We start from the raw sequence: 27,676 nt of genomic DNA, 5'->3' as shown, positions 1-27,676 counted from the left end.
ATGAGAGTGAATGCTGACCGGCCGCATGCTTCTGACTGCGTGATTGTGCTGCACACACACATAAGCTCTTTCGCGCTTTTAAGAGCCATTTAAGAGCGTGTACAACTGGAACGTGGCAAAATATGAAGCAATAATCATTTATCTCGATTAATGCTTTTTTTATAATCGTTTGAAACCGAAATCTAAATTGGATTTTCGATTAATTGCAAAGCCCTTTATAATAGTGGAGCATTTTTATGCCTTTTTCTACCTCAATACTTATCCTCTCCCGCGCCCCCCCTGTGAACTCTGGCGCCCCCCTTAGGGGGGCGCGGACCCCAGGTTGGGAACCACTGCATTAAACAACTTCACAAACAACAGCAGACACACACTTATTACTGACTGATTTGACTTCCATACTATTCTCATTGAGATCCAACAGAAATTAAGGTGTTTTTTGTGTCACCGTAATGGAGTGAGGGGCTGGTTTAGTTGGGTTCTTCACCCTTGAACTCATTTAAGAAGACTTTCCAACTGCTGTAATACAAAATTTACAAAACGTTTGAACTATAGCAATAAAGATGGGAAGTCAATACATAGAGAAATCTATTTATCTGAAATCAGTTCTGATAAATGTTTTGGTATAAATCTAGATAAAGGGCCACATGCAATAGATTTTATGCTTAGTTGCAGGTATTAACTTAATTAATGAGAAGTGGAAACAGAAAAGATACCTCTGAAATTACTTAACAGTTAAAAAATAACATACAAAAACAGTTCAGTTATGATGAATACACACTCAGACCTCATGAATCTGACTTTGTATCTCAACAATGGTAACATCTCAAATGTTTCATGCTGCAATGCATGCTGGGAGTGGCACTGTACAAATATCCCAGCATGCATTGCGGTATAAATAAGTGTTGTATAATGGTCTAACAGTTTTCTTTATTTGTGTTTGATTCTGCTGTTGTTTATGTTTAGACTTTCAGTTGCCTGTTTGTGAGTTAAACTGTTAATTTTGTTAAATTTTGTTAAATTTGTTGTCAGCATTATTGAGGTTCATATGCTGATTATTGATGTCTCTTTGAGTGCGATTTACACCATAGAGCAGTGTTATTGTCCAAGATATTCTTAAAAACTTCCAGAAATCATTGCAATATATATATATACATATAATGTAAAACAATAGATTTAACATTGAATAGGAGCAGTAAATTTTATAATACTAAATGAGAACAGACTCTGCCATTTAATAGCAACATGAACATCACCAGATCTTATTTAGGTTTTCGGCTGGCTTGCCACAACAAAGGAGCTTTTTAAACAAAGTTCTTAACAATTGCAGCAGCCAAGATATATAAATGTTAATAATGACAGGGCTAAGAGCCCAACTAAAGCAAACTCTGTTCTCCATGATGGTGACGTAAAACTTTCACTTTTTTCTCAAGAAGAACTTTAGTAGATGTTATACAAAAATACATGTATTAAGTAATAAGTGTAGCTGGTGATGATGTTTGTAGAGTTGTTTAATCATCCGCTGATCACTTCAATGATTTAATAATTTGTTGTTCTTCAGGTTATTTCATTATAAAGCTGTGACTAAAGTTCTGTATGTTCTGTTCTTGTTTTCTCCCTTCAGTATTTCTTCATTTGTTCATTGTTAATCCTCAATTATCATTTAATTAGTCATTTAATTAATTAATTCACTTCAGCTTTGCTCCATGTTTCTTGAACACTCAGTAGTGTGGACACTTCAATAAAAACTGAAGTATATGCTCTGGGGTTTAAAGGGTTAAAGGTGTGAGAGGTAAAAACACAGTGTAAAATGTATTTTAACAGTAATATACTGTTAATTTACACTACGGAAATAGACTGTAAAAAAAAACGAGAAGCCCCTGTCTGCAGCCCGCAGATCTGGGCGGGGATGAATATGGGGCGGGGCTGCACATTCAGCCACGCCCACCTGTAATTTTATTGGTTAGTGGAAACGTAATAGCGTGAATGCCCACTACGTGGTGTCAGTAAACAGGAAATGCATTTACAATTTCTTAAATATTGTTTTTATTGTTAATAAACACAAAAATGCACAAAAGTGGGCATTCTTGATGAGTGTTTTATATGTTAATTATGTTAACAGTTATGTGAATTTCATAATGGTATTTTTCCTGCTAAAAAATATTACAAAAGACTCAAAAGACTCTTTTCACAATGGTGTCACTTCAGAAACGCAGTGATTTTAGTTCTGATATTTTAATGGTTTATTATTTTGCTTCAAAATGCAAATGCATATTGCATATTTATAGCAAATAAAGGTGGAGTCTGAAAAAATAAATAAATAAAAATGCAGTGTTTTTAGTTCAGTTTAATTTTTTCCCTTTGAATGGGAGAGTTCTCTGGAAAATTTACAATTGAAAATATTAAAATTATACTTTGATTTAAGGCTATTTTAAAATATTGGGCATGTGTCCAATTGTTTCTCTTTCAATACTGCACTGCTTTGAGTTTTATTAAGAGCAGGGATAAGCTATTATTTATTAAGGGAAGTATATGTTTGTAAACTTTTTACTTATTAAATCAGATTATTTCATCATATAATGGATTTATTTTTACTTTGATGCTGCTATGAATATACATGTATATGATCTGTTATATGTAAATGTTCCAGCATGAGTAAAATTTTTTATTAATTTTTTTCATATTACATAGTGTGTCATCTATGAATGCAATCAATTTCATTATTTATTATTTACTAATCCATTAAAGTTTTGTTCAGTTACTCCATTTGAATGAAGACAGTGCTCTGCTGCCACCTACTGGGTGGTTTTGATATCTGTTCTACAATTTAATTAATAAGTTACAAAACAATTTCATAATCTAATATTACTGAATTAAAATGCAGTCTTCTTGGTTTTATTTTTGTATTATTTGTAAATACAGGGTAAATACTTTAATACCACTTTCTAACAACCCTTCTGTGTCCATTTCTGCACTGTAGATCTTTAAAAATATTTTTTATAATGATTTTGTTTGGTTATTAAGAGTCACGTACAACATTGTTATTCTACTTCATTTAATTAGAATATTAAATACACTTAATATTATATTAATAGTGTGGCACAAATGGCCAGTCTTATTTATTACTTATCTATCAGGACACAAATTTTGAAAATAAATTTGACATTAATAAGTGCAGCACTCGTGTAAACTTCTGTTTTTTTTATTTGACAAATCCTGATAAATACATACCAACTTCATCTTCAGTAAAAACACCAACACAAAACAATTCAGTCAGTTGAAAGTCCCTCTTTCTCGGTTCAAGTAAAAATCTGACAGATCTGTGTTTTTAAGATGTTAGATGTCTTACCTACAGAACATCTGTGTATGCACATGCACACACGTACAAAAGGAAGACTGACAATTTATAGAAAATAATAATAATAATTTAAGATACATTACAGCAGTTTGTGATCATTATCTTTAATAAACATAAAAACAATTATATATTTTTTTACAGGGAAATTCCACTACAGCATTAAAGTAACAATCTGCAGTAAAAAGTGCTAGGCATATTCTGTACTCTTTATCATGTGTACACACACACACACACACACACACACACACACACACACACACACACACACACAGCCTGCTTCTTGAATTTTGGATTACTGACAATGGCTCGGCAAGGCAGTGGCGCAGTAGCTAGTGCTGTCACCTCACAGCAAGAACGTTGCTGGGTCGCTGATTCGAACCTCGGCTCAGTTGCCGTTTCTGTGTGGAGTTTGCATGTTCTCCCTGCCTTCGCGTGGGTTTCCTCCGGGTGCTCCGGTTTCCCCCACAGTCCAAAGACATGCGGTACAGGTGAATTGGGTAAGCTAAATTGTCTGTAGTGTATGAGTGTGTGTGTGGATGTTTCCCAGAGAAGGGTTGCGGCTGGAAGGGCATCCGCTGCGTAAAAACCCGCTGGATAAGTTGGCGGTTCATTCCACTGTGGTGACTCCGGATTAATAAAGGGACTAAACTGACAAAAAAATTAATGAATGAATGACAATGGCTCAGAAGGTCCTGGATGTCAGTGAGAGTTGCAGAAATGTCCCATCACCATCCTGTGTGACAACTCTCAGTAGGATACACTACAGGATCTCAGGCGGCATCTGTACAAAATAACCAACAATCATCAACATGTCGCTTAACATAAAGTATATTAAAGTTAAACTCAAAGAATTAAATATGTTTATACTAGGCATGCCCCCTCCTCACATTCCCCTTTGCATAAGTATCATGCATGGGTTATAAAGTTAACAGCAAAAAAAAAGAGAACATGAAGTGTAAATAAATATATTAAAAATTATTAAATGCACAAATCTATTAAAACAAAAAGAGAGAAAGAACTGAGGTAAAATAAAATAAAACAGAGAATATGCTCCACAGGAATCATAGTGATGACTATATATATCAATGCCAATGATCTGCAAACAGAATGTAGTATAGATCAGTAAGTTAAGAATCAAGTTTTATATTGTACATATTTAGCATTAACATTACCAGAGTATATCAATTAGAGAACATGCCACAAAGAAAAATATATTTTGTTATCTTTGATATTAATAAACTTCATGTGATGGACTGTTTTGCTTAAAACTCTTTAAAGTTTACATTATTCTTCTAAGTGAATAAAACCACCAACTGTACGATCAACCTGGAAAACGCCAACCCTAACACAGAAAACATTTTTTAAGGCTTTAAAACTTCATATCTCCTTAAAGGCCTTTAATTAAATAAATGACACATAATACGTGAGGTGTACTGCACTATAATTTGACCATTTACATGACAGAAGATGTGTACTTACCATGCAGAGATGAAAACCGGAATCGAAAGCATACATTACATCAACGTCTGTTTCCGTGAACCAATGAAAGACTTGTAGGCGGAGTGACATGTTCAGTCCTGCCCATTTATGGGCGGGGCTGCACATTCAGCTCCGCCCCATATTCAGCCCCGCCCCGATCTGCGGGCTGCAGACGGGTGTACTTGCCGTCAGGAGACAGGGGTTGCTGGCCCATTCCCCATGCTCGGTGGCTGGGCATCACCGCCCTGGAGTACGGCCGATAGAAAACGGCGGCTGCCATTTGCGCCGCCCGGCAACTCATACTTACCTGGCAGGGGAGATACCATGATCAAGAAGGTGGGTCACCCAGGGTGAGGCTTGGCCATTGCACTCCGGCCACGCTGACCCCTGCGAACGGCGATCGACCTGTACGGCGTGCAAATTTCGTTTTAGATGTGTAGGCAATTACAGCACCTGATTGGTTGATTGAGTTTCAGCAAACCATGAATGAACTGATTTTGCGAGTGAACAACCCCTTGGTGATGTCATCAAAACCAATAGTAGTAACTGTCAGAACACGTTGCATATGGTGTGGTGCTTTTGAAATTAAAGCAAACAACCCTAACTGTGCATAAAAGTGAACCATGAAATGATCATTTAATAAGTTTGTTATTAAAGTTTAAGTTGCTTTTTAAATTAAATTACTTTTAATGGTTCACTCAAAATCCCCATAAACCTCAACAAGTGGAATATATAAATTAATATATGTAATATCAGTTCTATAAATAAAATATTTATATGTAATAGTAGTAATTAAAGGTCAAACTTTTTTATAAATGCATAATGTTTAGTAGAATTATTCTTAAATATGTTTGTATATCAAAAAATGGAAACATTTTGCTTCTGTTCTATTATATTATACAGATATACCATCATATTTCTAATAGCAGTAATACAATTACATAAAATGAATAATAATCCCTTACTTTGTTACTGGGTAAGTATTTTAATTATAGTAACTAACTACTTTGTAACAAATTACAACAGTTCTATTTTGAGAGTGTAATGTCATAGGATATTTAAATGATGTACTGTTTTTGTATTTGTGTGTTGCAGGTGGAGCTTGATGTTGGAATGTGGTTTAAGGATGAATCCAGTGGCATCCCATCTGACGGCAACAGGATAAGCTGTCATCGACTCCAGAGCTGGACTTGGAAAAGCACAGAGGAGCAATAGACTTTTCAGAGCGCCTGTACCAGAGGTTACTATTAAAATGGACTGCATATTATTGTCATAGACTCAGATAATGATTCTAAATTAAATTCAAAATCAGAAGATTTAGTCAATTTTTAAAAACCAATGAAGTCCTTCCAACACATAGAAAATGAAACACGAGATTGTATTTTATTATCCAAATTTATTAAAAGTGCAAAAGAAAAGTTCTAAACATATTGTTAGACCTGCCTGACATAAAAATGTATACAATAGATATACTTTGTACATAATAAAAAACACATTACTAATACAATCATTAGTTTTAATATTACTAATAGCAGTTATAGATATAAGAATATATTTGTATACATAAAAAAATACTGCCAGGTCAAGCATTTAGATATAAAAAAATAAATAAATAAATACATCCTCTTAAAAAAAAACAAAGCTAACAATTAAAGTATATAAAGCAACATTAGTTATCACAAAGTAATAATTAAAGTACTTTAAATAACATAATTATATATATATTTTTTACTAAAATTTTATAATAAATAAATAATTAAATAAAATAATTATATTAAAGTACTTTAAATAAAATTATGATAATATATACTTAATAAACATAAATAAATACATACATAAATAAATAAATAAATAAAAACAAGAAAACAATTAAAGAAATACTGTAAACTGTAAAACAATAAACTGTTAATATAACATACATTTCTGGAACAAAACAGTGTTACAACAATCAACAAATTAGTGTAAAACACTGTAAACTTAAACAGTCAAATGTTAATATAAAATATGTTTCTACAACAATCAACAAATTAGTGCAAACTGTAAAAAAAAAAAAAAAAGCTTAACTTTTGTAAATTAACAATAAGTTACAATCTACAAATTAGTATAAAACGATGTATACTCTGAAACAGTCAACTGTTAATATTGCGAACATTTGTGCAACAATAAGTGTAAAAAACAGTCAACAAATTAGTGCAAACCGTAAAAACCTGTAAACTTTTAAAAAATCAACTGTTATTATAACATACATTTTTGCATCAATACCAGTGTTACAACAATCAACAGATTAGTGTAAAACACTGTAAACTTTCAAACAACCAACTGTTACTATAACATATCCATTTTTGCAACAATAACACTGTTACAAGTCAAGAACTATGAACCGCAACATGGATAGAGGTCCAGTTAGACAGACTCGGAGGCCTGAGACTGAGAGCCCAAGAGAACGTCCACAGCCCTTTTAAAGTCTTCAAAACAGTCAAACGTCTGCCCAGCAAGGTTTGTGGACGTGGAGGCTTTGGAGCTCTCACAGTAGCTTTTCTTTCTGTATTTCTTGTGGCCTTGAGTTGGTTGGCCACACAGAGCACAGATGTAAACCTTCACTGAGGTTGGATGTCCAGAGTCACTGAGTTCTGCCTTTTTCCTCTTGTAGACTGTTGATCTTGAGGGCAACAGTAGCGGAGTGGATGCATGCGGCAAGGAAACAGCGGGAGGTGCAGTCAGCGGAGTGTGTGTGTGCCGGAGTCCTGCGGGCATCGAATGGGCCGGCGCAGGAACTGGTTGAGCAAGAGCAGAGGGAGGGACAGGTAAGATTTGCGGGAGCCTTTGCTTCAACTTTCGGGTGCCGGCCAGAGAAGTGGTGATGGGATACTGCACTGCAGGCCGGCTGGTATGGGGTCTTTCCTCTGGAAGCTCCTCAGCGGGGGGCTGGCTGGTGCTGGAGACGCTCTGTTGACGACGGAGGACAGACAGACCCTGGTCGGTGACGTTTGTGGCTGACAGTGCCTCCTGCCTCCTCATGAACTCGCTCACGCACTTTGAATTTCTTTTCAGGATGGGAATCCCGAGTTTGCTGAGCTGATCATCGTCCACCGTCACTCTCTGCTGCACACGCTGGTACAGTTTAGTGATCTGCTGTTTCAGCGGTGACCCTTTAGCTTTTCCTCCAACACCAGGATGAAGCCACAGCTGTTTGACCAGGCAGTACATCAGCCGGTTCTTTCTGGAGTCCACCAAGTGTGCGGCTGAGTACCGCTTGCTGAACTTGAGCTTCTGCACCAGGGACGCCTCAGTCGGATCTCCACTGGTGCAGCCAAACAGAGCATTGCCCCAGCGTGCAGAGTAGAGGCTGTTGAATTGTTGGATGCTGCGGTCATGGAGGTCAAGCTTGTTCCAGGCGCTGATGACCTTTTGCCCGGTCGACTCATTTAAGGCAAATTTTCCTTCCTCCAGGGCGATCTCAACAAGGACTTTACACAGATCCTCTACATGCTGGTACCCAGGCAGATGATTGGGACCGCACACGTCCTCCACACAGGGGTCAAATTCAGCAGCCACTGCCTGATCGGTGAGGCACAGACGGTTCCTCAGAGGAGTCAGGCTGTCCCTCTCGCGGTCTGAGGAGTAGCCCACATCATCATCTTCCTCCTGCAGCTCTTCCTCTTCCTCTGCCACCCCAGCAGGAACATCTTCGTCCTCATCCTCATCTGCCTGAAGTGTCTCTCTAGTCTGAGCATAATGATCAGGAGCACTGAAGGGCTCTGAGGACTGGGAAAACAGGTACTCCAGACCAATGCGCTCATCACCAGCAGGAACCGGAGGCCTGTAGTTTGCCTCCTCCACCTCCCCAAATAGCTCCTGGCACCTTTGGTTTAGGCGATGGACCAGAGGAGACATGTACACCATATGTTTCCTCCCTTTCCGCCCTTGGACGCTGGCTGACTCCCTGTTAGAGTTCCAGCGTGCGATGCCAGCCAACAGATAGACTTGAAACGGTACGGCAGCACAGTGGGGTCCCGGTATCATGTCAGGCAGAAAGGAATGAAAGCCCTCCAGACTGTTGCTTCCTCTCACCGTACTGTACCGCGCAAGACGAACACCGTTACGGGTCACATACTTGGTGATGGTGTACATGTTCCTCCCTGGTGGATCCTGGATGCATTCAAGGTGCTTCTGCTGGTTCTCCCAGACGTGGTCGATGGCTGCAGAGTCCTTAAACAGATGCACCTGATTCTCATCCATCCCTGCGGCTCCCTTCAGGAGATCAATGGCGCACTGCACGCGCGCACATGTTTCCTGTGCACCAACTGTGATCCTCCTGACGTAATGGCTGAGGTCATATTTACTGACACGCAGCTCGATGATCTGGCTGTCAGTCAGGGAGGCATAGTTGGTTGGGTGACCGGCACGTATCGCCTGTACCAGAAGAGCCATGTCGTCTTTGTTGTAGGCAAAGACGGCAGCAGAGAGGGCAGACTTGAACAGGGCATACTTTGGATGATGATCTGTCCGTAGGGCTGCATCGAATCGATGGATCCAATGAAAGATGTCCAGCCATACCAGCATGCCTCTGTCCGTCCAGTCACTGAAGAGCTGCTCAACCGAGGACACGGCGTGGACGCGACAGCAGCCACGATCCACATACATGAGCTCGGGCGGTGCCTCGTCAGCTCTCCTGTACCTCTCCATGAGGCCTTCAGCCATCGGCCTCATCTTCTCCAATGACTCCTCACAGGTGAGAACAGATATGAGGATCTGCCCCTGCTCGTTGGCCACATTGGTACACCACTCTGCAGTGCCTTTTCCATCGCCGGAGAGTTTCTTGCAGATCTGATAACAAATACAACACAAACAGATTTAAACATTTTTGTATTTTTTTTTTCTGCACCAGACCAAGAAAGTAATAGTCACTAATATTCAGAAATGAATTAATAATGTGTTTTTGCATTGCAGCTCATTAGATTTCGGATGCAGAGCATGCAAGAGGAAACCTGATTTGAAGAAAACGACACACAAAGACGTAGGTAAGTATGATTAATAATCTGGTGCGTGTGATGGTGAAAAACAGGATTTTAAAGCACTAGTAACCCATATTAGATATTAATTTATTGATAATTATTTATTATTTAAAAATAATAATACTTTACTTATCAATTGTCATTAATAAAAAATGATTAAAATGTCCCATGATGCAAAAGTGGACAATAATATTTTAAGGATAAAATCTCTCTGATAAAGGATTTCCTGAAAGAATAACAGTAAAAAGGTTTAGCAATACGTTTACAAACTGACTTTTTTTCCATTGTGTTAAATTTACCTTCTTGGTGGAGTCGTACTTCAGGACTTGCCCAAATGTGGACATAATCTGAGTACGGTAGTCCTCGATGTTATCTGCCTCTGAGATAAGGAACGCCTTTCTCATCAGTCTGGCAGATGGCGGCTCTCTCCGTGCTGTTGGTCGCTGGAACTGCTGGCACAAACTCCCTAAAAGCAGAGAAAACAGACACTTTGCTGCTTAATCTTTGAATAAATGCTCAAAAGGATAGGAATTTAAAAATAATAATTCTGTCATCATTTGCTGATCCTTTTAATGACTGTAAACCATTATGGGTTTCTTTTAAACACTAAACAAGATATTTAGAAAAATGTCAGAAACCTGTAACCATTGACTTCCATAGTATTTGTTTGTTTTTTTACAATGGAAGTCAATGGTTACAGGATTTCGGCTTTCTTCAGAATATCTTCTTTTGTGTTTAACAAAAGAGAGAAACTCATAAAGGTTTAAAACTACTCATTTCTGGGTGAACTATCCCTTAAAGAAAACAATTAACTCTGACTTACGAGTGATCTTCCCAGGTTTGTTGTACTGGCTGAGAAGAGTGGTGTACAAGTCCTTTCTCTGCAGATAGTCCTCGCAGTGGCTCTCCTGCACCTGTCTCCAAACTTTCACCATGGTGTTTCCCTCAGTGCGATCCCTCATCAGGCGGATCACCTGCTTGTCCACGCCACGCCTAGAATCATAGGAGCAACACAATCATTAGATGATGGTGAGTCTTAACTTTTATTAGACTCTGAATAATTTTACAATGATTTGTATTCTGCTAGAGACTCACCGTAGCGTCAAGACAGCAGGAAACACCGCTCTGTGAGCTGGACTGAGCTGATTAAGGATGCACTGATCCCATGACAGGAAACGACCAATAGTATGCTCTTCCGACTCCTTTGCAGCCTTTCTACAGGCGTCGCATGCCAGGACCTCAGTCAGCATGGAGTACCAGCCAGACATGTGGCAGATCTGTCTTACCGTGGATGAATACCCACAACGGTAGAGAAAAGCCTTCTGATTGGTGCGTGCTGGGCAGTCAGACCTTGGGCACCGAAGACTGTAACGCCACACACCAACTGGTCTCCAGAAAAAAAACGGAGCTGTGAAAAAAGGAGTCTGCCGAGGGGACTTTTCCTTCCACCACTCCAGGAAATTCTGGAGGGTGAAACCACATCCGGTCATCCTTCAGGACTTTCCTCCACTTTCTGTTTCCATGTTTGTCTTTATAAGACATAGCCCTCTGAAAGAGTCCCCTTTCAGCATCCTCCTTAAGCCACAGTATGTCTGCACTGGGCAGCCCATGAAGACCAGACTCCCACATCTTGTGCCAACCCTCAAATGACACCTGGTAATTAGAATAACCTGACAGTCGAGAGTCTGAGTGGGGCTTCTGTGACAGATCTTCACAGGAACGTTTTCTTCTCTTTGCTTCCCCGGCTCCTAAATGAGCACAGTTGTGATTATCAGAACACAGTGTCTTTGTGTGACGACTTTTATTTATTAATGCATACAGTTAAAGCCGTAATTATAAGCCCCCCTGTTAAATTTGAGTTTATTTTTCACAATTATTTGTGTAATGGAGAGAGGACTTGTTCAAGCACATTTCTAAACATAATAGTTCTAATAACTTAATTTCTTATAATTTATCTTTGCCATGATGACAGAACATAATATTGGGTCACACTTTACAATAAGGTTTCATTAGATAATGTGTTTACTAACATGAACTAATTATGAACAATGCTTGTACAACATTTTTATTCATAGTTCAACATGTACTAATGTTTTATTAAAATAATATTTAATGCTTAGTTGATGGACTGTGAGTTGGCATGGATGACTGTAACACGAACAAATACTGTATTAAGTGTATTGCTCATTGCTTGTTTATGGTAGTAAATGCTTTGACATTAACTAATACAAACTTATTGTAAAGTGTCACCCTTTACACTTTAGAGTAATAGTCCATTAGTTAATATTAGTTAATGCATTTACTGACATGACTTAGAAGTTTAATACATTAATTACAGTATACATTCATCTTTGTTAACGATTTAATGTTTAAGTTAAATAACGTTAGTTCATTAATGCACTGTGCATTAAGTAATGTCAACAAGCACAACTTTGGATTTTAATAATGCATTAATGTTGAACTGTAATTAATAAATTCGGCACAAGATTGGTGACACTTAGTGTTAGTAAATTGATTAACTAAAGGACTATTATACTGAAGTGTTACCATATTCAGATTGAGAAAGTAAAGGCTTAACTAGCTTAACACTGTTTGTTCTGTAGCCAATAGAAAAACATAAATAATAAAACAAATAAAACTTTCTTCAGAAGATAATATACTATCGTAAGTACTGTGAACATGTCCTTGCTCCATTACCTTAAATAAATATTTCACAGGAGCGCCCCTTAACTGTAGTTCATGCTACAACAGTATGAATAAATGTTAATAAGTGACATTTATTATGTGATATACCTTGTCTTTCAGAGGAGCTGGGTGGTTTCTTCAGCAGACCGCCTTTGTCCTCAACTGCTAAAGAAGGACAAAAAAAAAAAAAAAAAACACAAGATAGGCAAAAGTCAGTGTCAAAGCAGCAAGAAGACAATCTCATCAGCACAGTGTTTTGATGTTGTGTTTAATTGATTATGCTATGGTACATAAACAATTAAAGACAATAATAAAGGGTTATACACACTGCAAATTTTAGATTGTAGATTTAACTACCTTAGAGTTCAAATTAACACTCCCTCAGTGTTTATATGGGAACCACTATAAAAAGTGTTAAAATAACACTTTTGAAAGTGTTAAAAAAATTACCACTCAGAGAGTGTTAATTAGCAAACTCTTATTGTGTAAAATATATGAAAAATGTATATCAAAATACTGGCAGCAGTAGCCAAAACCAAAGATGAAATTAACTGAGAATAAAACTTTAAATAAAATAATAATGAATAAAAAAAAATAAACAAATTACACAATAAAATTTATTTTTATTTTCAACATCTTTAAAACAACTCATCATGGAGCTTCACTTATTACTGAGCTTTGGCTTTAATTCTGTCATGTGAACAAAAGCTCTTTATGAAATTTCTGTTGTTCATTTGAAGTCACCATGATGGAGGACAGAGTCTGCTTTAGTAGGGCTCTTCAACTTCTTGCTATAAAATGTTTTTATTTTATTTGGATGCTATAATTATTAGTGCTAATCACACTATTCTTACATGTAGCATGAAATTTCAAAAGAAAATGTAAGAGTCAGTCTGAAGAGATTAACTATGATATCAAAGCCATCTTCTCCTGCTTGTTTTCTAATTCAGTGTCACATTAGTTATGTGTGTGAAATAAATAAAATACACAAATGAAACCACTGCAGCTTTAACAATTAATGACTTTAAAAGCATGATTTACAATGTGAATGTTTGATCTATGGCAGCACTTAAAAACACACAGACATCAACAATTAGTCTTTGAATCTCAATAATGGTGACAAACAAAAAAAATAAAAATCAATTAAAAAAACTACTGAAATATTACCTCCCAAACACAACACAAAATAAATAAAAAGAAAGAGATTGTAACAACATAAAGCTGCATAATTTATTTATGATGCAATGCATGCTGGGAGCTTTGTACTATGCTGGCACCCAGCATGAAATATGCAGCTTTTTTTCTTTTTAGCAACCATGGTTGAGGTTCATATCCTGATTCTTGATGTCTGTGTGTCATAAAGATCTGCTGGAGCTTTAGTGTATGACACTTTATATAACTCTAGAATTTTAACACTTCACTCTGAATTACCACAACACTTAAAAATTGAACACCAATGAATTTACTGTGCACCTTGTGCTTCAAAAGCATTGAGGGTTTTTCACAAGTAGCGCATCATCTGCGCATCCACCGTCACCTCTAGAACACGATGAGCTGGAGCTGGCCGCCACTGCAGGAAGAGGCCTGTCCTTTGGGGGTTTCTGTGAGTTACAAGTTGTAGTTTGCATGAAATGTTGCCAGCATGATATATATTTTTAATAAAGTAGTTAAAAAAATAAAATAAAGCCTATATCTTTGCTGAGAATGTACTGCTGGAACCGCTTCAGTGTCACGAAAAATCTCGAGAAATGAAAAAACATCGAAAAATAACGAAAAATGAAATCTTGAAAGATCAAGAAAAATCATGAAAAATTATAAAATCTTGAAAAAGCACAAAAAATCACAAAAAACAAAAAATAATAAACAATTCAAAAAAATTAAAATTTTTGAAAATTCACAAAAATGAATTTTTTTTAAAAAATAACAAAAAATCAAATTTTTTTTAAAAATCGCAAAAAATCACAAAAAAGAAATTTTTTTAAAAAATCGCAAAAAAGAAAATTTTTGGAAAAATCGCAAAAAATGAACATTTTTTTGAAAAATCGCAAAAAATGAAATTTTTTTACAAAATCGCAAAAAATCACAAAAATGAAGTTTTTGAAAAATCACTAAAAATCACAAAAAATGAATTTTTTTGAAAAATCGCAAAAATCACAAAAAATGAATTTTTTTGAAAAATCGCAAAATATGAAATTTTTTTGAAAAATCACAAAACATGAAAATTTTTTGAAAAATCACAAAAAATCACAAAAAATGAATTTTTTTGAAAAATCGCAAAATATGAATTTTTTTTGAAAAATCGCAAAACGAAAATTTTTTGAAAAATCACAAAAAATCACAAAAAATGATTTTTTTTGAAAAATCGCAAAATATGAAATTTTTTTGAAAAATCGCAAAACATGAAAATTTTTTGAAAAATCGCAAAAAATCACAAAAATGAATTTTTTTTGAAAAATCGCAAATTATGAAAATTTTTTTGAAAAATCGCAAAAAATGAAAATTTTTTGAAAAATCGCAAAATATGAAAAATTTTTGAAAAATCGCAAAATATGAACAATTTTTGAAAAATTGCAAAAAATCAAAATTTTTTGAAAAATTGCAAAAAATGAAAATTTTATGAAAAATCGCAAAACATGAAATTTTTTTGAAAAATCGCAAAATATGAAAATTTTTTGAAAAATCGCAAAATATAAAATTTTTTGAAAAATCGCAAAAAATTTAAATTTTTTGAAAAATCACATAATATGAACATTTTTTGAAAAATCGCAAAAAATGAAAAATTTTTTGAAAAAACACAAAAAATGAAAAATTTTTGAAAAATCGCAAAATATGAAAATTTTTTGAAAAATCGCAAAATATGAAAATTTTTTAAAAAATCGCAAAAAAATACAATTTTTTGAAAAATCGCAAAACATGAAAATTTTTTGAAAAATCGCAAAATATGAAATTTTTTGAAAAATCGCAAAAAATTTAAATTTTTTGAAAAATCGCAAAAAAATCACAAAAAAAGAATTTTTTGAAAAATCACTAAAAATAACAAAAAATAATATTTTTTTGAAAAATCGCAAAATATGAAATTTTTTTGAAAAATCGCAAAATATGAAAATTTTTTGAAAAATCGCAAAATATGAACAATTTTTGAAAAATTGCAAAATATGAACAATTTTTGAAAAATTGCAAAAAATGAAAAATTTTTGAAAAATCGCAAAATATCAAAATTTTTTGAAAAATCGCAAAATATAATTTTTTTGAAAAATCGCAAAACATGAAATTTTTTTGAAAAATCACAAAAAATGAAAATTTTTTGAAAAATCGCAAAATATGAAAATTTTTTGAAAAATCACAAAAAATGAAAATTTTTTAAAAAATCGCAAAACATGAAATTTTTTTGAAAAATCGCAAAATATGAAATTTTTTTGAAAAATCGCAAAATATAAAATTTTTTGAAAAATCGCAAAAAATTGAAATTTTTTGAAAAATCACATAATATGAAAATTTTTTGAAAAATCGCAAAAAGTGAAAATTTTTTTGAAAAAACACAAAAAATGAAAAATTTTTAAAAAAACACAAAAAATGAAAAATTTTTGAAAAATCGCAAAATATGAAAATTTTTTGAAAAATCGCAAAACATGAAAATTTTTTGAAAAATCGCAAAATATGAAAATTTTTTGAAAAATCGCAAAATATAAAATTTTTTGAAAAATCGCAAAAAATTTAAATTTTTTGAAAAATCACATAATATGAACATTTTTTGAAAAATCGCAAAAATGAAAAATTTTTTGAAAAAACACAAAAAATGAAAAATTTTTGAAAAATCGCAAAATATGAAAATTTTTTGAAAAATCGCAAAATATGAAAATTTTTTAAAAAATCGCAAAAAAATACAATTTTTTGAAAAATCGCAAAACATGAAAATTTTTTGAAAAATCGCAAAATATGAAATTTTTTGAAAAATCGCAAAAAATTTAAATTTTTTGAAAAATCGCAAAAAAATCACAAAAAAAGAATTTTTTGAAAAATCACTAAAAATAACAAAAAATAATATTTTTTTGAAAAATCGCAAAATATGAAATTTTTTTGAAAAATCGCAAAATATGAAAATTTTTTGAAAAATCGCAAAATATGAACAATTTTTGAAAAATTGCAAAATATGAACAATTTTTGAAAAATTGCAAAAAATGAAAAATTTTTGAAAAATCGCAAAATATCAAAATTTTTTGAAAAATCGCAAAATATAATTTTTTTGAAAAATCGCAAAACATGAAATTTTTTTGAAAAATCACAAAAAATGAAAATTTTTTGAAAAATCGCAAAATATGAAAATTTTTTGAAAAATCACAAAAAATGAAAATTTTTTAAAAAATCGCAAAACATGAAATTTTTTTGAAAAATCGCAAAATATGAAATTTTTTTGAAAAATCGCAAAATATAAAATTTTTTGAAAAATCGCAAAAAATTGAAATTTTTTGAAAAATCACATAATATGAAAATTTTTTGAAAAATCGCAAAAAGTGAAAATTTTTTTGAAAAAACACAAAAAATGAAAAATTTTTGAAAAATCGCAAAATATGAAAATTTTTTGAAAAATCGCAAAACATGAAAATTTTTTGAAAAATCGCAAAATATGAAATTTTTGAAAAATCGCAAAAAATTACAATTTTTTGAAAAATCGCAAAACATGAAAATTTTTGGAAAAATCGCAAAACATGAAAATATTTTGAAAAATCGCAAAATATGAAATTTTTTGAAAAATCGCAAAAAATTAAAATTTTTTGAAAAATCGCAAAAAAATCACAAAAAAAGAATTTTTTAAAAAATCACTAAAAATAACAAAAAATAAATTTTTTGAAAAATCGCAAAATATAAAATTTTTTTGAAAAATCGCAAAATATGAAAATTTTTTGAAAAATCGCAAAATATGAACAATTTTTGAAAAATTGCAAAAAATGAAAATTTTTTGAAAAATCGCAAAATATGAAAATTTTTTGAAAAATCGCAAAATATGAACAATTTTTGAAAAATTGCAAAAAATAAATTTTTTTTTGAAAAATCGCAAAATATCAAAATTTTTTGAAAAATCGCAAAATATAAATTTTTTGAAAAATCGCAAAACATGAAAATTTTTTGAAAAATCGCAAAATATGAAATTTTTTGAAAAATCGCAAAAAATTAAATTTTTTTGAAAAATTGCAAAACATGAAAATTTTTTGAAAGATCGCAAAACATGAAAATATTTTGAAAAATCGCAAAATATGAAATTTTTTGAAAAATCGCAAAAAAATCACAAAAAAAGAATTTTTTGAAAAATCACTAAAAATAACAAAAAATAGTTTTTTTTGAAAAATCGCAAAATATGAATTTTTTTTGAAAAAACGCAAAACATGAAAATTTTTTGAAAAATCGCAAAATATGAAATTTTTTGAAAAATCGCAAAATATGAAAATTTTTTGAAAAATCGCAAAATATGAAAATTTTTTGAAAAATTGCAAAATATGAAAATTTTTTGAAAAATCGCAAAATATGAACAATTTTTGAAAAATTGCAAAAAATAAAATTTTTTTGAAAAATCGCAAAATATGAAAAATTTTTTAAAAATCGCAAAACATGAAAATTTTTTGAAAAATCACAAAATATGAAAATTTTTTGAAAAATCACAAAAAAGAAATTTTTTTGAAAAATCGCAAAACATGAAAATTTTTTGAAAAATCGCAAAACATGAAAATTTTTTGAAAAATCGCAAAAAAGAAATTTTTTTGAAAAATCGCAAAACATGAAAATTTTTTGAAAAATCGCAAAATATGAATTTTTTTTGAAAAATCGCAAAATATGAACAATTTTTGAAAAATCGCAAAAAATGAAAATTTTTTAAAAAATCGCAAAAAATTAAATTTTTTTGAAAAATCGCAAAATATGGAAATTTTTTTGAAAAATCGCAAAACATGAAAATTTTTTGAAAAATCGCAAAACATGAAAATTTTTTGAAAAATCGCAAAAAAGAAATTTTTTTGAAAAATTGCAAAACATGAAAATTTTTTGAAAAATCGCAAAACATGAAAATTTTTTGAAAAATCGCAAAATATGAATTTTTTTTGAAAAATCGCAAAATATGAACAATTTTTGAAAAATCGCAAAAAATGAAAATTTTTTAAAAAATCGCAAAAAATTAAATTTTTTTGAAAAATCGCAAAATATGGAAATTTTTTTGAAAAATCGCAAAACATGAAAATTTTTTGAAAAATCGCTAAATATGAAAATTTTTTGAAAAATTGCAAAATATGAAACATTTTTTAAAATCACAAAAAATGAAAATTTTTTGAAAAATCGCAAAATATAATTTTTTTTTGAAAAATCACAAAAATTGAATTTTATTTGAAAAATCGCAAAATATGAAATTTTTTTGAAAAATCGCAAAACATGAAAATTTTTTGAAAAATCACAAAAAATGTAATTTTTTTGAAAAATCGCAAAATCACAAAAAATGAAAAATTTTTGAAAAATTGCAAAATATGAAAAAAATTTTAAAATCACAAAATATGAAAAATTTTTGAAAAATCGCAAAATATGAAAATTTTTTGAAAAATTGCAAAACATGAAAATTTTTTTAAAAATCGCAAAATATTACAATTTTTTGAAAAATCGCAAAATATAAAATTTTTTTGAAAAATCGCAAAACATTAAATTTTTTTGAAAAATCGCAAAACATGAAAATTTTTTGGAAAATCGCAAAATATATAATTTTTTTGAAAAATCGCAAAACATGAAAATTTTTTGAAAAACATGAAAAGTTTTTTGAAAAATCGCAAAATTTATATTTTTTTTGAAAAATCGCAAAATATGAAAATTTTTTGAAAAATGACAAAAAATGAAAATTTTTTGAAAAATCGCAAAATCACAAAAACTGAAATTTTTTTGAAAAATTGCAAAATATGAAAATTTTTGAAAAATCACAAAAAATGAAAATTTTTTGAAAAATTGTAAAATATAATTTTTTTTTGAAAAATCACAAAAACTGAAAAATTTTTGCAAAATCGCAAAATATGAAAATTTTTGAAAAATCGCAAAAAATGAAAAATTTTTGAAAAATCGCAAAAAATGAAAATTTTTTGAAAAATCACAAAATATGAAAAATTTTTGAAAAATCGCAAAAAATCACAAAAAATGAACATTTTTTTAAAAATCGTAAAATATGAAAATCACAAAAAATCAAGAAAAATGAAATTTTTTTTAAAAATAATGAAAAATCACGAAAAATGAAAGATTTTTGAAAAATCATTAAAAAATGAAAAAATCATGAAAAATCATGAAAATTCATAAAAAATGAAAAAATCATGAAAAATGAAAAAACTTGAAAAATCACGAAAAATCATGAAAGATGAAAAAATCTTGAAAAATCATGAAAAAATCTTGAAAAATCACCAAAAATCATATAAATTCACCAAAAATCATGAAAAATTATCTGTACAAACAGTAAAAAAATACAGAAAGTGCAAAAACAATGACAGTGCAAATACAACGACAGTACAAACAACACAAATAAAATGACAATGTGAAATTGACAGCGATATGTACAATGAATAGGTGTCCACGTAGTTGTAGGCAGTGTTGTTTCAAGTATGGATTGGCTAAAGGTCAGTGCATGCTACATATCGATGGTGTGCAGTGAGGGTATGGAAGAGCCTGTGTGTTAAGTGTTCATCAGCCTGATAGTCTGAGGGAAGAAACTTTCCTTTAGCCGGCTGGTGCGTAACCAGATGCTGCGGAACCATCTGCCTGAGGGTAGCAGACGGTTTTGTCTGTATAATTGTACATGTTAAACTAATTTAAATTACAAGTCCACTAAATGTTCATTAACTAAAGTCACAGCAAAAGGTGCTACAATTAATGTAGAAATGCCAAAGTTCCACTGCTTTTTTGAGCTGTAGGGCTCATCCATGGATTGAACCCAGGACCTCTCGCATCCTAAGCGAGAATCATACCCCTTGACCAACGAGCCCTGAAGAAAGACCCTGCTGTGCCAAAAAAAATTCTTACTTTTTTATAAATACTTTTTGTTCTTGTTGTTTTTAGTATGTGCCACCTGGGTTGTCTTTGATGCAGTCCCTTTTAAGTTGGCTGTGCAGCACAATCCACAATAGCGATCTGCTAAAAAGATTCAGAGTGAGCTTCTGTTTAGAATACAGTTAAAAGCATCAGTCTGCAATATTAGAAAACCAGTAAAACAACTCAGGTGGACCTCTGGAAAAGCCAGGTAAGCCATTTTGAACAATGCCATAATGAAAAGATTTATTTATTTACATTAATCCATGCATCTCTTTATTTAGGCTATTTGCTTTATACGAGCTTACATGTCCTACAAATTTATTAATAGGACATACCCTATTAATAAACCTCCATGTTGTGAATATATATAATATATAATTATATAATGCCATCGTATAATGCCATATAATTATCGTATAATGCCATTATATAATGCCATCGTCCAAAACCCTCTTAATAATACAATATTAAAATTGTTTTATTATTCAATATATAATCAAGGTTTCCCTTCTTAAACCAATTAACTTCTCTCTATAAAGCTTCAAAAATTGCAACAAATGAACACTCCAATGAAACAATGTACAAATAAAATAAAAATGAAAATAAAACATTTACTTAAAACATTTCAAATTTTCCCAAAAGTCCAGTACAGGTGATGAACACTCAAAAAGATTCTTTTGCAAAACAACTAGGTTGCAAATTCAGTTCCAGAGATCCAGGATGTTGCACTTGTGAGTTTGTTGTAAATTTACACTCTTACCATGACGCTGAATAGGTTTCACTTTGTATCTTTCCAACAGGTGTATCCAAAAAATCCACTTAATGGGAGGCTCGCCAGTCCAACTCCACAATTAGACACGCACCGATGGAAGTTGAGACAATCCAAATCCAGAAAAGAGTTCACACTTCAATTAATTTGAATGCAGAGCAGATCACATTCAGCAACTGACTTCAATAGAACATCTCACCGATGAAAAACCAGAAGAAGATGCACAAGCAAACAAACAAAGGGGAGAAAAAAAACCATTAGCATTTTACAGTGTATGCATTATCTCAGCTTAACATATTTGTAAATAAACAGCAACAATAAATGACCATGTATATGCTTCTCTCTGCTGAATTTCTGTGTTTTTCCTATTTCTCTCTCCTATTTGGCATTTTCTTTTTACAAATGACAGCATTTTACTCTCTCACTTAAACTTTACACAATCACTTGTATAATACTGTGTATAATACTGTGTTTTTACTGAACCAAACAAATGGTTAATTAATGAAACACATTTTTGACACTAGTTTAAATCATGTTATAATGAAAACAATAATAAAAAAAATCACGAACTCACCAAGGAAATCATTCAAAATCAAAGCGAAAAACCAGGAAAACTCCAGGTGGCACTCGTGTGCAGATTTCACTCACAGATACAAATCTTGTTTTTTTTTCTCTCAATCCTTCATTAAAGATATATGATAGAAATCATTTCAGCATCTTATTAATGGTCAATTTTCACAGTTAATACGCATTTAAAACATTAAAAGATATAAATCTAATAGTTTTCTACTGTTATTAATATAACAACTTACATCTCTGCATTCCCTTGCGAACACTGAATCACCATAGCAACGGTAAACACAAGCTAACAGACAGAGATTTGTTATTGTTTGTAAAGCTGATCTGCTGCTATAGTCTAAGGCACGATGATGTTCTTCTAAAGCACTATTCCCTTGAATGCTGTATAATACTCTATTATGAATTATTTATATAAATACATAATTTTAATATATAATATTTAATTGAGTATTCTGCCAATGTTTTTTTTTTTTCATATTTATAAGGGTGTTTCTATTTGCTCTATTGCTGTGTACTACCCACTAGTAACCTGGGTTACAACTGACTATATATAAATCAGTTGACATTATTAAGGCATTTATTGGGTACAATTGCTACTTTTTACTGTCATTCATTGTGTTTTGGTCATTATCAATGCACTGTCACTTTAATTGAGCGTGAGCAGCGCGTCAAAAATAGACCCGGCGCCAAAACTATCGCTGCACTGCTGCTTCAGCGACGCTCACGCCTCGCTCTGACGCGCTGCTACTGTGTGCATTGTGAAAGCTCTAATCTGTTAACATGGACGCCGAAAAAACACGCTCTGCTCACGCGCTGCTGGCGCTTGCGGTGTGAAACAGCCGTTAGTCTTAACACTAAAAGAAAAAACCTCTGGATACGATACTTCCAAATGCAGTTTCATCTAAGACAGTGCGGGTGAAGCAAAATTTACTATGCTTTCTACTCAGTTACTTTGCACATGCATAAAGAGGCTCTTGGAGAAGGGTATTCCTGCACAACTGGAGTGGCTGCACTCTCAGGACCGCATTTTTAGGACCGCATCTTTAGGACCCTAGTTTTTTGTGACAGCGTCACCTGTCGGATTGGATTATGGATGCGCTAATGGACGACACTGATGACAAGGAAAGTGTAAGTACCGATTTATCTATTAAGTTTTATTTTAAACTGTTAAAGTATGTGTTTATTTTGTAATACTGCTGTTTTATACAGTGAGTTTATGCAGAAATGCCAGATTAGCCTGCATGATTTACCCCACTTTTAAGGGTCTGGGACAAAAATGTTACGTGACGATATTTTTTCCAGAAGAAGAATAAAATATTATAATAATAATTATGGATAATTTTACACAGCCAGAGTGAGAGCTGTTATAACTGTTAATAATTTTCTAGAGTTCGTTTTCTAGTTTGATTATACGACGTTCGTAGCTCGTGACCATGGTTTAATGAAACATTGTTGATTTAATGGCTTGTTGACTTAACGGCTAATGTGCTTAGTGACATGTATTAAACTAAGATGGTAAAAGCACGTTTGATGTAAGAGTTTTAGATTTATCTATATTTTACTGAATTCGTGTTATTCGTTGTATTACATTAGCACATTAAAAATTGTGCTGACTGCCGCTCTGTTAGCCCCACAATACTGTATGTGTTATTAGCCTGATGTTTTGTCATCGTTTTACAGTGATGAATGAGATTCTGAAAGTTAGGATTATTCTGCAGGTCTTAACCATATAAAGTCTCATATCTTTAATTTATATCAGGTATGTTTTACCTGGCGAATAAGAAGTTATGGCCAATATGATTGGATTGCTTAGGCTCATTGTAGGAGGAAAAGAAAACAAACTACAGGATGATTTTCATTGAGGTTATCTCAAACTGTTGAGTAACACTTTATAACATCTGCATACTATAAATAAATAATTATTAAGCATTTAATAACTAGTTAATTTATTAATATTTTATTTGTTTAGCATTAACTCTACATTAAATAGACATTGATAAGCAGTTTATAAATACAGTTACAAATGCTAGCTGTGTTCTTGAGTTTATAGCATATCTATGATGAAGTGCAGCTTATCTGTGGTGTTCATTTTCCAGAGGAATGTCTGGCCAAATAAGTATATAAACTGCATGCTGGGTGCTACTCATTTATGAATCCATGTAAAATGATTTGCTGTTCTGTGGTAGTATTTTAGTTCATATTTAAATGATTTTTTTTTTCATAGGCCATCGTACATCCTCTGGGTGTCTTGAGGAGCTGGTCTTTGGATAATGCTGAGCAGGTCTTTCTTTCTGGTAAAGATTATCATTACAGGTCAGAATATGGTTAATTTTGGCACAATGCTCAAAGAGCCTTTTTGTTACTGGTATATATGTTAACTCAACAGTGATTGTTCTCTATTTCAGTGAAGTAAAATAATTTAACAGACAGATTTACAAACAACTGACGAAAGAAGGGAGACCATTCAATAGGTGGGTATTGCTCTTATAAACTTAAAAATATGGAGTTGGGAGTAAAGTTTCCTGTTTGGTTCTCCCAACAGTGCATACGCTTAAGCCAGAAATAAATAAATAAATATATATATATATATATATATATATATATATATATATATATATATATATATATATATATATATATATATATATATATATTATAGCTTACACTGTAAAGCAAATGTTTGTTATTATACCTCTTATATTAAATATTAATCTGAATTTTATTTCTTAACAATTGATTAACCTTTTGAGTTCATATACATTGTTTTACATATTCAAGAATATATATATTCATTCATTTTCTTTTTCGGCTTAGTCCCTTTATTTATCAGGGGTTGCCACAGCAGAAGGAACTGCCAACTTATCCAGCATATGTTTTACACAGCGGATGCCCTTCCAGCTGCAACCCAGTACTGGGAAACACCCATTTACACTCATACACTTGAACATGGGGAGAACATGCAAACTCCACACAGAAATGACCACTGGCCCAGGCGGGGCTTGAACCAGCAACCTTCTTGCTGTGAAGCGACGGTGCTAACCACTGTGCTGCCCTATGTGCTCTATGCGGGTGAGTGGGATTGACAAACCACTTGGAGGGAACACTCTTGCTGTCTTAACCAGACATTTTGTTATAAATAATCATGTGCGTTTCATGTTTATTCATATAACTGCTATTTTATCTCTTAGCACTTCATTTTTGTCTTGATATTTAATATCTCTTGTTTAAATACACTATGAACAGCAGCTGCGCTAATTATTTTCCTTGTTCCCTATTTCCACCTGGGGATATTCATCCAGAGGCCTCTAGAGATCGTAACCTGTGAAGAGATGATGCCACCATAGAGGACTTCTAAATGTATCCATAATCCTGAAACAGACCATATCATGAGCAGATGCTGTGGTGGTCATGGAGAAGTGGAGAGCATGAGACTGATTAATGAAAGACCCCAGTGACAGATGAGTGCCCACATTGACCCTGTGGTCCAGCCTGAAAACCAGCTGGTGACCTACTCACACCTGCAGCTTCTCTACGATGGACGCCCAGTGTTTGCCTCCAGCGCCTAGACTGCAGCTCTGCATGTGAAGTGTGGCCAGAAGAGAAATGGTTGTGCCCAACTGAGCCTAGTTTCTCTCAAGGTTTATTCCTTCCCTTTCATCAATTGGTAAAGTTTTGTTCCTCCACTGTTGCCATTGGCTTGCTTGGTTTAGGACTTGTGGAACTGTGCATCGATGGATTTGCTTTTTTTTAGTGTTTGGATTTTCAGCAGTGAATACTAAACCACACTAAACTGAACTGAATTTAATAAATATTAAGCTGTTTTGACACAATCTACATTGTAAAAGTGCTTTAGAAATAAAGATGAAATTAATTAAAATTGAATTGAATATTCAACACGTTTCCATTTTTCTCAGAAAACATATTTATAAAGGTGCTGTTGACTTGAAATTTTCACCAGATGTTGATAACAATTTGTAAAGTAATTAGATTTGTTTTCTGTTCATATATTTTTTTTCTTTGGTTTTCAGGTCAATAGCACCTTTAGAAATATGTTTTCTGAGAATAATGGGAACTTGTTGAATACTTATTTACCCCAGTGTGTATGTATATATATATATATATATATATATATATATATATATATATATATATATATATATATATATATATACATATGTTTGTGTGTGTATGTGTGTGTGTATTTATATGTATGTATATATGTATGTATATGTGTGTATATATATATACTTGAACTTTCTTCTTCACTCTCATTCACAGGAGCTAAAGTCTACAGCCAGTCTGAATGCAGCAACTGAATAAACAGTGGGGTCAATTTTGTGGTTGAATTGCATTAATAAAAAAAAAAGTGTGGATATTTATATAAATGTACATTCTTGAATCATTCTTGCGTCTTGTCTCTCTAAAACCTTTACAACCTGGTTTTAAATTAGTAACTGCAAATGCTGAACCCATTTGATTTCAATTTATTTTCCTTAATACTGAGCTAATTTGTTCAATGTAATGGGGTTCATCAATATACAGTATTTTTCAAGGAATTTAAGACTTTTAAGGCACTCAACTCTATTTATTCATTTATATTTTAGGTGTAAATTCATTTGTTTTATTTTAAAATTGTTACTTAAAGCAGGCGTTTTACACTTTAACCTCTGTAATAAAAGTGCCTGAAAGTTTCCGCTATATAATCCAATTCGGTAGGTGGCGCAGTTCCAAAACGGGTCCTAGAAATGCAGTTTCACTTTGTCATCCAATCCGGTAGGTGGTGCTTCTGCAAAAAAACTAGGGTCCTAAAAATGCGGTCCTAAACATGCGGTCCTGAGAGTGCAGCTACTCCAGTTGTGCAGGATCATACTATTGGGGGAATGGGCCAGCAACCCCTGTCTCCTGACGGCGCTGTACTTGCAGCAGACGTGCCTGTGCTTGCAAACCACTCGCTAGTAACTGTGGCAACGCATGAAGAGTTTGAGCTTCCTCCAGATGCTTGCTTCGTGTTTTGTCATCAGTTGGGGCTGCCAACACATGGATTCCACTGGACGCACTCGATCTGGGGATAACAGACCCTCTATGGGGGGAGGGGATCCTCCTGTTCTTTCTTTCTTTTCCTCCATCTGTTTTCTTCCTCTACAGATGCCGTTTTTCTCTGCTTAGTTTCTGATTTGGTCTATTTGGACATGTCGACCTCCTGCTTTGCTGCGGTTCGGACCGCCTTTGCCTAGAGCTCCGTGCTTTGCACTCTCGCCTTGTATATTTCGTGTCCTGTTTTCTTACGTCAGCCTATCAGCACAGTGCTCAAACGACATAGCTTGAAGAACACGACGGGATCTACAAACGTTCCGCAAAAGAACTTCACTGACGAAAGCGGAAGCGCTAACGGAACAACCTCCCGCTGCAGGCACCTTACATTCCTGAGACGGGAAACCACCGACGGCTGGCTGCGAAATTGCCTCTGGTTCAGATTGGTTTAGAACCGTCCCTCTGCCCAAAACGCCACAGACGTCTGCACAAGATTGCAGTTCTTGAAACAAAGTTACCTCTGATCCGAGCAGAAGCGTTCGCTTACTTAATGGCAGATAAAATGATGACCTTTCACACGGTCTGCATTCGTTCCGTCAGTAACAGCGGCAGGCCGGCAAATAAAATCCTGACGTTCCACAGGGCACACTCGCTTGGCGGACAAAAGCCACCGGGGGCTCTCTTTGCGTGTTCCTTCACCTGGTCAAACCGCTTTGAGGGGGG

At 33.1% G+C, this 27,676-nt stretch overlaps 2 protein-coding genes and 1 non-coding gene across 4 annotated transcripts in view; 2 read left to right on the top strand and 1 right to left on the bottom strand.

The window, feature by feature from the left end:
* Nucleotides 1–27,676, top strand: part of LOC137491105 (uncharacterized) — a 698,540-nt gene that overhangs the window by 310,134 nt on the left and 360,730 nt on the right. The window lies entirely within an intron of this gene.
* On the top strand, nucleotides 5,134–5,290 carry LOC137494492 (U1 spliceosomal RNA). The gene has a single exon (XR_015487063.1). It is a non-coding gene; the product is annotated as a U1 spliceosomal RNA (small nuclear RNA).
* LOC141381646 (uncharacterized) lies at nucleotides 6,710–22,190 on the bottom strand. 2 transcript variants are annotated; one of them, XM_088650206.1, is made up of 9 exons: nucleotides 21,918–22,190; nucleotides 21,335–21,537; nucleotides 14,008–14,135; nucleotides 12,643–12,699; nucleotides 11,520–11,597; nucleotides 10,945–11,233; nucleotides 10,673–10,842; nucleotides 10,149–10,315; nucleotides 6,711–9,661 (listed from the first exon to the last, which is right to left on the bottom strand). In XM_088650206.1, exons 6-9 carry the CDS (start codon nucleotides 11,115–11,117, stop codon nucleotides 7,238–7,240), a joined length of 2,934 nt encoding a protein of 977 aa, XP_088506332.1. In that variant the 5' UTR covers nucleotides 11,118–11,233; nucleotides 11,520–11,597; nucleotides 12,643–12,699; nucleotides 14,008–14,135; nucleotides 21,335–21,537; nucleotides 21,918–22,190; the 3' UTR covers nucleotides 6,711–7,237. The 2 variants fall into 2 exon arrangements, with proteins under 2 accessions (XP_087104637.1, XP_088506332.1); XM_087248511.2 differs by lacking the exons at nucleotides 12,643–12,699; nucleotides 14,008–14,135; nucleotides 21,335–21,537; nucleotides 21,918–22,190 and having other exon boundaries at nucleotides 6,710–9,661; nucleotides 10,945–11,524.

The sequence above is a fragment of the Danio rerio genome, chromosome 4 (genome assembly GCF_052040795.2).
Source record: "Danio rerio strain M-AB ecotype USA chromosome 4, GRCz13ab, whole genome shotgun sequence".
In the NCBI taxonomy this organism is placed as follows: domain Eukaryota; kingdom Metazoa; phylum Chordata; class Actinopteri; order Cypriniformes; family Danionidae; genus Danio; species Danio rerio.
The sequence above is the reverse complement of the archived record's forward strand: the minus strand, read 5'-3'. Positions and strand labels throughout refer to the sequence as shown.